Below are 13,222 nucleotides of genomic sequence, written 5' to 3' on the forward strand. Positions count from 1 at the left end.
AAGAGGGAGGGAATGAAATATTGTTCATTCATCTAATTTATGTGAACTTCTTTGAGGACTATGAGGTTGGACTGTATTTTGACAACTGGAATTCATTGAGAAACTGTTAAAATTTTCTCTCTCTTTTACACACACACACACACACACACACACTCTCTCTCTCTCTCTCTCTCTCACACACACACACACCCCAAGTTCAAGTTGCATACACTAGAAAACTATCTTTCCTTAATCTATCTTAAATCCAAAACTGTCTTAGATAAAGTTATCTTCCTTTAGGATGCAGAAATAAACTTAAAATGATATTTCATATTGTAAATTAAAATTAATTCAAATATTTCTTTAAAACTTCCTATAAAATATGAACAAATTATATTTATCAAATAATAAAACAACTTTTCAAATCATAGTAAGAAAATATATGTAACTATTGAAATGTTAGATAGGATAAGAAGTAAATGTGCCATATGATACCAAAAATTTAATACAATTAAATTTGAGTTCTAGTTATATGTGATTATATTTTTCCTCTAATATTTCTAAAATTTGCATGTTGCAGGCATTAGGTTTAATGTTAACAGATGAAGAAATTGAGACTCACAATGTTAAGTAACTTGCCCATTCTAGGGTTGTACATTCAAGTCCTTTACTTCAAAATTCTAGAAAATATTCTGGATCCTATTACTAAAGATCTATTATGCTGAGTAAAATAAGTCAGAGGGAGAAATAGACAAAGAATAGTCTCACTCATCTATGGGTTTTAAGAAAAATAAAGACATTATTGTAATAATGCCCAGAGATAGTAGACATGAGAGTTAAAAGGACCGGCTCATGATATGAAGCTCACCACAAAGAGTGGTTACTGATACCCAACTACAATCATCTTTATAATCAAGGTATTAAATAAAGATATTATTAATAAAAGAATTTTCTAGATTGCTATAGGCAAAGGGTATGTATTCACAAAATATATTTGAGATTGATAACATCTGCTTTGTTTTTTTCTTCCTGGTGAAAATACAAAAGAACACTCTAAAAAGAAGAAAAGAAAAGATTGGTATTAAAGATGTTACATCTAACCTTGTTAGTCAGTATTAAAATATTGCATCTTTTGACAAGGCTAGTCACTATTACCTGAGGCTTTTTTAACCGCTTCAGTGACATTACACTTGCCTCATTTGCTCTAACCCTTCTTATCCATTTTCATCTTTTTGTTGCCTTATCCTCCAATAATCAGTATTTCTTGAGATTTTTGTCCTCAAGAGCCTTTTTTATTGTTCTAGTTCCCTCTTGATGATCTCATCCATGGTCTTTCCCTCACTATTATCAAAATCTATCTTGGGTTCAAACTTAAGCGAATACATGTCCAACTCTTTACTGGACCTGCCTATTTGAGTGTCTTTTTAAATACACTAGAATACCCTATTATCAATCCATCTTCCCTAAACACTCTTTCTTCACTCATTCTACACCTCTTCCTGCATGATGTGTCTCAGTCAATGGGGTCAATTTGATCACTGTCCAAGTCAGACATCAATTTTAATTTTAAAGCCCTTTTTTCCACTTTTATCCTACCATTAAGGTTTACCAAATTTTTAGATTTTTGTTTGTTTGTTTATTTTGGGCTACACCTATCTCGGGGTTTACTCCTGGTTCTGTACTCAGGGGATAGTACTGAAGACTACTTCTGGTGCTAGGGATTTAACCCACTGTTATTGCCGGAGTCCATAATAAAAAGTATCATAAAATTTATTTGAAATAAACTTATTTTCCCAAAACAAAAATCTTTAATTTTTATGTATCTCTATTCAGAATGGCACAGGTTAAACTCGGAATTATTTATTAAAGTATCAAAAATTAATGTATTAATTAACTGTAAACTCTTAGAATGTTTAGCGCTTTATAGAAATAGAAAATGTGCAATGTTGAAATTTGAGTGAATTTAAGCAATTATTTAATATTTTTAAATTTAGTTAGCTTTCCTTAAATATCTACTATATTAGTGGAAATGTCTGTAAAGGTCATATTCACCTTTATAATTAACTAAACATAAATATTTAATGTAACAACCAATTGTTTAAGTGGTATTTATATCATATATCTCAATTTATATTAGAATTGGTGCATAAAATGAACACTAGAGGATCTAGTACATAACTTCAACAAGAACTAAATTTTCATTATGTCTAGATTACATTTATTCCTTTTGCTGTTGTTACAACCTTTCTATCCATGACCTTTTAAGTTACTGGACAGATTTTAAATAGAAAAGGAAGTTAAAAAAATCATTAAAAAATTAAACATTTAGTCCTTCCTGTCCAATTTTAAAATGTTGGAAATGCTCAATAAAATTATCTTATAAAAGTGTAAGAATATTTTATTATTTTGGTATGTATTTTATATTGTTCATCTAAAGATTAAGATTCCTGTCAGAAACTGAATTATAAGCAGAGTATATAGTTAATGGATTGCATTATTTAAATAATTTGAATTAGAAATTCTTTAAAGAAATTCTAAGATTATTGAGCTAATGCAATATCTCAAAAAGAATTTTGATTATTACTTATGGTCAAATTTAAAATATTTAGCTCTTCTAGGCAAATTATCTTTATTAACCACTAGAAATATATATGAAGATAGTCAACTTTAAAATGGTCTCAAATGCTTTTACAAAGACAAATATAATTTCATTGCTGTGATTGCAAATATTATTTTGAATTATCTGATATTTATTTTGCTAAAGTATGTTGCTTAAAATAAACTAGACGCATATTTATCATATCTCATATTTTGATTAGGTCACAACAAAAATATATGACTTCAATTTCATTTTGAAATTTGACTATTTTGACCACTTTTAATAAATGTATTTTCTTGTAATTGAAATAGGTTTAATTTTATCTTTTTATTATAACAGGTTATAGATTGATGAAAGTATGATCTTCTATCAACCTAAATAGTTCAAAGGGAAAACAATGTTTTAATGTTACATAACAATTAATAAAACTATAAGTATAATTCTTTTTCTTCTCTCTAAACCTTGTAATTGAAACTAAAAGTGATAAATAAATGTTATTTAATCAAGTCACAGTTGACATAGCATGTCAATCTATATACAGAATGCTTAGTGTGTTCTTAGTGCACTAAGTAACTTTTGAGTGAGGCAGAAGAACCAACATTAAATTCTGTCTTCTAATATGGCCAATACTTGTTAGATTTTTATTTGCTTTTTCCTTTTTAATCTTTAAAACATATACCGAATAAACATATTCTATTTAATAAGAAACATACACCTATTCAGAAATAGACTAGACACTAACATTTTACAAGGATCACTGTAAAGAATCTTTCAATAAGATAATGAAAATTTAAATAAGTGGAACTAATTAAAATAACACCATTAGTAACACTTTATACTTTTATATCTACTTTACCATGAAGAAAGCAAAAATTCTGTATTTATCACCAGATAAGTTCCACTTTAGTTCTGAATAATCTTTTAATATATATATATATATCCAAAAGCAAGAGGTTTGAAATACGAGTTTGCCTCCTACTTATTGCTTACATTTCACCTTGAGTTAGACTATAAAATTCTGAGAGTATATGGTCTTAGTTCATCCAACAAATACCAATCACCTCATCCACATTCTCTGATAATGTCATCCTCCAAATTCTGCTAATCTTGCCTAAAAGATATTAGTCAGCCCACTCAATTGTAAATTCTGGCCAAATCATTCCATTTCTTTATGGAAAAATATTTCTCCTCTTTTAAAATTTATGTACAAAATATTTTAAAAGTTGTAAACATAATAAACTACATGTGATTATGAAAGTGATGATAAACACGGAAATGTGCTATTTTCATATATGCAAAATAAGTGTACCTAAAGACTCAACTTCAATATTCTCAGTCCAAACATGCTAAAACAGATCTATATTTTGTAACTTTATTTTTTACAAGTGAAAGATTTGAGTGTGTGCAACTTAGCAATTTCTCATGTTTGTAAGTTATAAGTAACACTTAAATATAACATTAAATACAGCAATAAAAATATGCCAAATTAGGTTAAAATATGCAATAGACAATTAGAACTTATAATTTATATATCTAGAAACCATGATAAAAACTTTAGAGTCCTTAGAAACTAAATTTGAAAGAGCAAACCAAAATTAAATTCGTGTTTCTAATAATTTGCCTTCCCAAGTGTTATAAAAACATCAATCAGTAGGAATTTACTATTGACAGAGCACTAAACATATTTTGATCACAAATTCGTTTTAGAGTTAGTAAAGCTTTTGTGGAATATCAGAAGCGAGAAATATTTAAATAGGAAATATCCCTATTCTAATAATTCTTGCTTCCTAAAACCACTTGAAATGTTGCCATTCCTTTAAAAGCTTGTATGACAAACTAAAAGAAATTGGCAAAAATCTCACAAAACTATCCCACAAACCTTGTTATGTAAATATGTAGCTTATATACATCTACAGTTTAGATTCTCTGATGAAAATAACATTGTTTTTAATGAAATACATTTTATTTAAATTAAATATTTCTCACAAGAATGACTGTATTCCTGTAAATATTAAATGCTTTGACTTTTTAACAAAGCCAAGTTCTAAAGTAAGATAGTAATTGAAGGCTAAAAATTACAAAAGAACCGATCAAGTAATATGTTAGTTAAGTTAATGGAAAGTAAATACGTTTCAAAATGATTAATGGGAAATATATTTTCAAACACTTTAAAACTTTTTTCAATTTCACTTACTTGTTTAGTACACTTTCTTATTCTAACATCTTTTAAAATTAAAATCTACCCGACCCTATAATTCAGATTGGATATTTTATTATTGTTATCCAATTTTTTTATAAACTATGACTGTATCTTATGTAACCTATAGCCATTATCTTCATAAAGAAATTGTAGCAAGAATAAATTGGAAGGTAAAGCTTAGGAGATGTTTGAAATGTGTGTTTCCTTTAAGAGTGAAGATGAAATCTATATGCTGCGATGACTGATCTTTTAGAATTTTAAATGAACATATATAGATGACATTTTTACAAAGCATTTTGGTGTGAGAGGGAGGGATAGGAAGAGAGACTTGTTCCAACTATTTCCTAAGAGCATCCAGTGAGGTCATCCGTTTGCTCTCATTGTACAGGGCAATATGAGGCAGCTGGTTTGGTTTGTGTCTTTCGGTGCATTGGAAACTAACACAACTTGGCACCCAGGTTAAGGCTTCATTAAGTTCGGTTCATAGAATATATGCATTGGATGATAGTGGGAGACATTTACAACCCAGAATAGAAGAACAGAGCAGCCTCAAGTGACATCATCAGCTCATCTGCAGCATCAACCAACCAGCTCAGCCATCTGTCCCCACACCACAGCTCTTGCTTCCTCTGGGTAAGCAAACCTTACATTGCCTTCACCGTGTAGAGAGCATGTGTCTTCTTGAGAAGCCACGTATGCTTACTCAAGTGAAAAGCAAAGAAGGAAAAAATGAAAAGACCAGAATAAAAAAACTGGACTGATTACAATCTTCATTAATTGGACATTTAGGAATTGCACTAGAACGATGAAACAGACATTAACTAGAATTGCCCAGAGAAGGAAAAAAAAAAAAAAAAAGACCAATCAGCTGAATGTTCCTGTGATAAAATCTCATTTTCCACTAGGGTTAGTTTCGGGACTAGCCATCAGGAGGAATCTTGAATGTCTTTCTACAAAAAATTAAATAACATGAATATAAAAGACACTATGACCTCATGCAAATTTACTTGTAGTTTAGCTACAACTTAGATTTTACTTACAAGCATTTGTTACAGCAAAACTGTTGGCTGTCTCAATGTTGTCCACATGGGGTACCAAATTAAAGGGAGCTTCCGACGCATTGGGGCTAGTGTTGTGAAGAAAAATTGCTAATCGAAAAGCAGTGTATTCCTGGTCTGTGTTTCGGATGAAGAGACCGCCTATATAAAAAAAAAAACACAAACAGCTAGTAAAGAAGGTCCAATGTTTACTCTTGTCAATGTTAAACCCACTGTCCTTTGGCTGCACAAACCATTCAGAAGACAGCCTCTGTCCCTCAGACACATGCTTCAGGATTTCTATATTCAGGACAGCCCGGTTTTTCCCTGTCTCCATCTGTCATGATCACAATGACCTCTGAGACCATTTAGTCTCTCTCTCTCTCTCTCTCTCTCTCTCTCTCTCTCTCTCATTTACCTCCTGATTCTCAGCCTGCTGCTACATCAGCCAGCTCTGGATATTTCTCTCTAAGATTCATGCGGTGGAACCACAGAAGAGGACTTACACGGAAATAGAGGCATAAAGGGATGTGGGGACACATGGGGGAAGTGGGGAACCCAAAAGGAGAAATGAACTTTGTTTTCCTGTAGCTCTGGACTCAGCCTAATTGGCTGCTTTGTGCGGAGTCCACAAGAAATGATGCAGTGTTGAGGCTGGACTCAGCTGGAAGAAATTCAATAGCTGCATCCCATTAAAAGACAGAAAAGGAGACCAGCAAGAAAAGCCAAGGATGAGAGGGTGCCTGGAAATAAGAATCCAGAGAGAGGAAGGCAAACGATTCTAAAGGCTGACAAAAGAAAAGAAAAGGAGGGAACGGTTCAAAAATGAGATCCAACTTTGGAATCAGTTACCTGGCAGCCAAGGGAAGGAATGGGGGGAGCAGGTGGAAATATTCTCCCTCAAAAATAAAAAAACAAAACAAAACAGAAAACCCAACAAACAACAACAAACCCAAAGTGTCTTTCGGTGATAGTGAGAAGGCTGCAGTCGTATCTAGCAGTTGCAGACTTAAAAACCACAACATTTAAGAAATGATTAATGTGATCATCAAAAGAACCATTACATAAAGGCCATCAAATGCAGGCAGATTTCTCCAACTTATTCCAATTCTACTTGGCTTGAGCCTCCCTCTGGGAATGGGTGCCATGGTGGGCAGAACTGGATCCATCCCGCCTAAGCTTGCACCGCAGAGGATAGAGTGAAGGGGAGATAAGCTGGAGAGAGAGAGAGATAGAGACAGAGAGAGGAGAGAGGGAGAGAGAGAAGAGAGAGAGAGAGAGAGAGAGAGAGAGAGAGAGAGAGAGAGAGAGAGAGAGAGAGAGAGAGAGAGAGAGAGAGAAAAAGAGAAGCTGCCCAGCTTATCAGCAACTCTCACTCATCCCTGGAGATGCCAACAGCCCTCCCGCACAACCCAGCATATCCCCCTTCCACCGGCCACCCGGTACCGATTTACCTATTTGCACGCTGCTCGGAAAGGCTCCCATGGCGATACCCCAAAATCCAGAAAATAACAAGACAATCTGCTTGCAGATAATCCTCATCTTCTTGTCTCCTCTCCCAGGCGCGCGCTCTCTCTTTCTCTCGCACTCTTGCCCCAAAAAAAAGATGCTCAGAGAGACATGGAAGACGATGGCGCTAAAATTAAAAAATTGGTAAAAAAAAATAAATAAGAAAAGAAAAGAAAAGAAAGAAAGAAAAGGAAAAAAAGGAAAGAAAAAAAGGAAGAGAGAGAGGAAGAGAGCTGATGGCTGTGCGGTGCGGTGCGGTGGCCGCCCTCCCGCGCCTAGCATCCCTTGCCTATCCTCCAGAGCATCCCCGCAGTCTCCATGGCCCTGGGAGATGCCGGTCCTGTCCCGCCCAGGTGGCCCAGGCACATGCAGAAGATGGAGGGGATGGAGGGCTTGGTGCTGATGCAGGCGGCTCTGCTTGGAGACATGCGCCCTGTCTCTTCTGTGCTCTCTCTCTCTCTCTCTCTCTCTCTCTCTCTCTCTCTCTCTCTCTCTCTCTCTCTCTCTCTCTCTCTCTCTCTCTCTCTCTCTCTCTCTCTCAGACACACACATATGGCCCCAAGGCAATGCACCCACAAACCTGCAGCAGCAGCCCTTCGGGGGGCTGCTCTCTTCTTGCCCCCTTTGCTTGCCCAGCTCCCTGCGCTCTGCAGTTTCACCCTGGGGGTGCTCACCGGAGCGCCCCAGACTTCTGTCTGGAGACAGCTCTCTCTCTCTCTCTCTCTCTCTCTCTCTCTCTCTCTCTCTCTCTCTCTCTCTCTCTCTCTCTCTCTCTCTCTCTCTCTCTCTCTCTCTCTCTCTCTCTCTCCCCAACCACCCCCAACCATCGCTCACCACCACCAAGATCTCCCTCCTCTCCTCTCTTCTCTTCTTCTGGGCTGTCAGAGGGATGAGCCCCGCACTGGGGTGAATGGCCCCCCAGGACCCCCTTCTTGCTGTCCCTCCAGGTGCTGGGCTGCTTGCTGGACCACCCTCAGGGCCAGTCCTCCAGCCCCGATGTGGGGCTGGGGGGTTAGCACCTCCCCAAACCCCCGACCCCCTGCAGCAGCATTCTTGCAGGCTGGCGGGAGCACCGGCTGCCAGCTCCCCCTACAGCCCGCGCCTTCCCCCGCCTCGCCCTCCTCCTGCCACTGGGCTGCGCCGGACCCGGTCCTGCTGCAGCAAAGATTTCTTTCTCAGCAGCCAACAGCCCGGGAAGCTGGAGAGAGCCTGGGATGGTCCAGGATGAGTGGAGTGGGTGTTGGGGTGCAGGGAGAAAAGGGCAGAGGAAGGAAAGCAAAGGGCAGCTCTGAGGAGGGAAGAGCCTAGGGAGGAGGAGGAGGGGGCAGGCTAGGAAGGGACCCAGGAAAACTGCAGGAAACTGAGAAAGAGCAGAGGAAAAGCAGCAAAGTTTGGGTTAAGAAGCAGGGTGCAAAGACACCAAGAAAGGAAAAGGACAGGTGCCCCTAAATGAGTTTCCACAAAGTCTGAAACCGCTTAAAATAGAGCAGACAGTAAAAAAAAAAAATTGGTCAAGGGACCCCCCCACCCACATTCTCTACCCCCTAGCTTGATCCTTTAGGAAGGTCCTTCTGCAGTGGGTCATTTTGGAAACACACAGGGGGGCAGCCCAGGGGAATGAGATAGGGGTGGGGAAAAACTCTGCTGGGGCAATGGGAACTAGTGTCTGACAAATGGGGTATTTTTCATGCACACCTTTTCTTAACTGGGGTTCTGGAATATTTACTTGATTTGGAGGCTCTCCTGGGAAGCAGCAGCTGCTCTGACTGGCAGAAGGCAATAAAACTCCTGTCCCAGAGTTTCTTCCCCAGTGGCTCCCTTGTCCCAGCCCCTTGAAAAGGGCAGTTCCCCTTCTTTGCAGGGGATCTGCTCCAGGCTCACATTTGCTCTGAAGGCTTCCAGCTCTCTATCTGCAGAGAAATTCAATGAGTCCTCAACTTCACAGCCTCTTTAAACTTTTGGGGGGTCTAAAATAAAGTAGGGTCTCTATAGTTTACAAATAACAAGTGTCTGATTCTCCCATTTAAGTGTGAGAAACAAGGATGATGGCCTGCTGACTGTGGGATTCCTTCCAGGTTTTCACCTGGTAAAAACTTTTTTGGGGGGAAGACTAACTGCCCTGATCTTATAGTGGACCTTTCTTAAATTTCACCAACAACAATTACTGGTTTTGGGGATTTATTGATGATAAGCGATACTCCTTGTTAAACTGCAGAATGCCTCAGTTCTGAACTTGTCATTCAAAATCACTTTTTTGTGTGTGTGATTAATCCACTTTCTTATTCTATTTCACCTAACTACTATAACCAAAACCTAACTGTAATCGTACAGAAATCATAACTTTGTCATTTTAGTGTATTGGAATTTAATCTTGTGAGCCAAGTGGCATTTCTTTTTTTTGTTTTGTTTTTCTTTTTGCCTTTTCTGTCCATATTGAAAACTAAAGCTACAAATATTGTTTCCTGCATAACAGTAGGTCATATGATTTTTAAATTGAATTAAACCTAAATGAAAATGCAAAAGTGCCAGATCACTTAACTAGCACCAAATTAAAGGAGTGAATGCTAATGCACAAAAGAGATGATTAACTTTTAATTTCCTCAAAAAACAGCAATATTTGGGTTTTGCTCTTCTAGCCCATGTGTTCCCTGGAACATGTGTCCTGCATGCTCATTTCTACATTTCTCTGCTCATTTTCATCTGGAGAATCCCTGTTCTCTCTAATACACACTTTTCTTTCCTGACATAGTTCTAAGTTTTGATTAAAAAAATACAACGATTGGGTTGCTTCACCAATAAATTAATGTTCAAAGGGCAGCGTTTGAGCTCTCACATGACTTAGTATCAACATCAATAAAGATAAAGACAAATTTTACATTTTTATGTGACCCACAGGATACCATATTGACTCACATGACCATATATTTCCAAGAACAGAAGTACCATTCTTTAAAAAACATTTTCTAGTAAATTACAACACTCCTCCTTTCTAAATATAAATAATTTCACTGTGCGAGAACCATGTCTATAGAAACCTGCAGATATCGAACTTTAGCTCTCCCACCATGTCATCCTTGTCTTTAATACATAACAAAAACGGGGCCTGAGCAATAAAACTATTTAAGGCACTTGACTTATAATCAACTGATTCATTTTTCATCTCCAGCACCTCATATGTTTCCCCACTACTCACCATGAGTGATCCCCGAGAACAGAGAGGTAAGAGTCAGTCCTGAGCACTGCCAAATGTGGCCTCCCACATATATAAAAAATGAAAAGCACCAAAAGGGAAATCAATTTGAAGTCAGTTAGAAATCTAGGTGAATCGGGCTGGAGAGATAATATAGAGAGCAAGAAGCTTCCCTTGCATACAGCAGACCTGGGTTTCATACCTGGCAACCCAAATAACACTGCTGGATATGGTTCCAAAACAAAACAAAATGAAGCAGAACGAAAATCGACAAATAAAATAAAGTAGATGAGTAGAAGCTGGGGCAGAATGTGTGTCTAACAGAATACATCATAAAAATATTTCTAAGAAAAATCATTGCAGTAGAATATGATCACACAGAATCCATATTACTAGTGGGCAAAAATCTAAGAAAAAATATTATGTGAAGTAAGTCATGGAAGGCTTGGGGGTGTGGGTTTCAGGGACTAGAGACAGATAACAGGTAGGTACCTGCATATATACATACACACATATATAATTTTAGATAGAAAAGTGGTGTCCAGAGGTTTAAAGGTATAAATCAGATGCTGATTAGCTGTGTGGAGTATGAAGCCTGAGTGAGGATTTAAAGAGAAAGTTGGTCGAAACCTTTATCGAGAATATTGACTGAATCATTGGAACACTGAGCTAATAGTTCATCTTTCTATCTTTGACATGGTCATCATAATAATCAGGTGTCTGTTTTTTGAAAAGGAAATGTAGGGTCCATGGACATAGGATCTGGCTAGTAATCAGACCCAGAGAGGCAGGATATAAGATTCATCACAAACTCATCAGTTTCACTGATTTTCAGAAAAATCAAGTGGGCTACGACTGGACTGAGACTGAAGGGCAGCAGAAAAGAAATAAAAGGACTACTGCTGAGACTCACCTAACAGCTTTTCACCAACTGTTCTGAGAGTTAATACCTGGGCCAAAGGTAAATTCAGGTGTAAAGACTGCTAGTTCTAAAAAGAAGTTGCAATAATCACAAGAGAAAAGAGAGGGAACTGAGAAGGCAGGGGAAGTTTGCTGCCAAAAAGTTTTTTTTATCAGCTTATTCACACAAACAGTTCTATCAGGCACGTTTTGTAGATAATGTTAGTCTCTGAACAAGATCAGTTTTACTATGTTTGGAAGGTCCCTGATGCTGATGAAACCCTTAGTAAGTATTAGGTATCACTATATTTATTAGGATATTCAGGTAAAGATTAAAATTAATGGGCCAGGGACCGGAGCGGTGGTGCAAGTGGTAATGTATTTGCTTTGCCTGCACTAGCCTAGGACAGACCACAATTCCATCCCCCAGCTTCCCGAATGGTCCCTCAAGCCAGGAACGATATCTGAGCACATAGGCAGGAGTAACCCCTGAGCGTCACCCGGTGTGGCCCCAAAACCAACACACACACACACACACACACACACACACACACACACACACACACACACACACACACACACACACACACTGGACCAGGTGATAGTACAGTGGTTAGCTAACTAGGATTGATTTGGAGCCAGGTGTTTCCCCAAGTATTTCTGGATGCAGACCTGGGGGCTCGTAACATTTTCAGAATGTTTGGCACCATAGGCCACCGAAGTATCATATTCTCAAGCACTTGCATTGAATCAGACCTCTGGTTTGCAGAAAATACTGATGGGGTCCTGAGACCTCTTGAAAACCACTTGGGAGAACCCCCTCCTTCCAGAAAAATAGATTGAAGATCACTGAAGGTTATATTGTTTGTAAATGGTAATGCCAAGAACTCAAGATAAAAGTCAGGCTTCAGAGACCATGCTGTCCTCATTAAACCCTGCTGGGTTAATGAGCTGAAGGAGCAATGGAAGGTCTAGAAGCTCAAAAGGAAATTGGATGAATTTCAGTATATTGGAAAGTACCGTGGACTTTTCGAATAACAATAACTGGGTTTAGATGATGACCCTTAGCTTTCTGCATACATCACTCTAGACACATTGTTATTATAAAAACCTTCAGCACATTTCTAGCATGCTATAAGCAATTCTGGTTAATAAAGAGTTACCAAAAATGTGGCTTAGGCTCCAATAGAGGGAGGCACAGAGTGCCAATTGAAGAAACAGAAAGTTGAATTCTGATTTTGAGGAAATTCAGTAAGAACTTACAGAGAGAGAATTTAACCTGAATTTACAGGGCCAGGTAGTGATTATAAGGTAGAGAAAAACATCTAAAGGACATTCGAGGTCATCTACCTTTCTGAAATCTGTTAATGGTTTAGAATAACTTGAATTTAGGCTCTGCCAGGGAAAATGCTAGAAGGGAGCCTGGAAAGCAAAGGGGTGGATGGATAAAAACTGTCTTGCTCAACTGTTTTATCTATTTTTCAAAGATAAATATCAAATGGTTATCAATCAAGAGGTAAAAGGATAAGACACATTTATCCCAAATCTTGAGATTAAATATGATACATTTTATATAATGAGACTGGAGGCAGGGAAAGAAATTAGAAAAGTGAATAAGTAGTCTGAGTGAAAAATGATTGTGGCAGAAAAATCTATTAAAAGTAAAATTTATTATCTGACCCTGAAATAATGATTTTTACATTTATATCACAAATATACAGACTTATAAAAGTTGCAAGCCCCAAGCTATTTAATACAATCTCTATGTTGTTGCAAAATATAAAACCCTAATATCCACCAAATTGACA

At 37.5% G+C, this 13,222-nt stretch overlaps 1 protein-coding gene and 1 long non-coding RNA gene across 9 annotated transcripts in view; one reads left to right on the forward strand and one right to left on the reverse strand.

Moving 5' to 3' along the window:
- Positions 1-8,484, reverse strand: part of GRIA4 (glutamate ionotropic receptor AMPA type subunit 4) — a 295,854-nt gene extending 287,370 nt beyond the window's left edge. For 7 of the 8 annotated variants that reach the window (XM_049778544.1, XM_049778545.1, XM_049778541.1 and 4 more), the window contains exons 1-3: positions 8,162-8,484; positions 7,270-7,451; positions 5,819-5,977 (exon numbers count right to left, since the gene is read on the reverse strand). In XM_049778544.1, the coding sequence (XP_049634501.1) occupies positions 5,819-5,977; positions 7,270-7,357 (247 nt within the window). In that variant the 5' untranslated portion in view covers positions 7,358-7,451; positions 8,162-8,484. Of the gene's footprint in view, positions 1-5,818; positions 5,978-7,269; positions 7,452-7,998; positions 8,011-8,161 lie in introns of those variants that run through there. The other variant, XM_049778542.1, reaches the window with a different exon arrangement.
- Positions 1-13,222, forward strand: part of LOC126016085 (uncharacterized) — a 266,201-nt gene that overhangs the window by 99,303 nt on the left and 153,676 nt on the right. The window lies entirely within an intron of this gene.

The sequence above is a fragment of the Suncus etruscus genome, chromosome 8, assembly GCF_024139225.1.
Source record: "Suncus etruscus isolate mSunEtr1 chromosome 8, mSunEtr1.pri.cur, whole genome shotgun sequence".
NCBI classification, from domain to species: Eukaryota; Metazoa; Chordata; class Mammalia; order Eulipotyphla; family Soricidae; genus Suncus; species Suncus etruscus.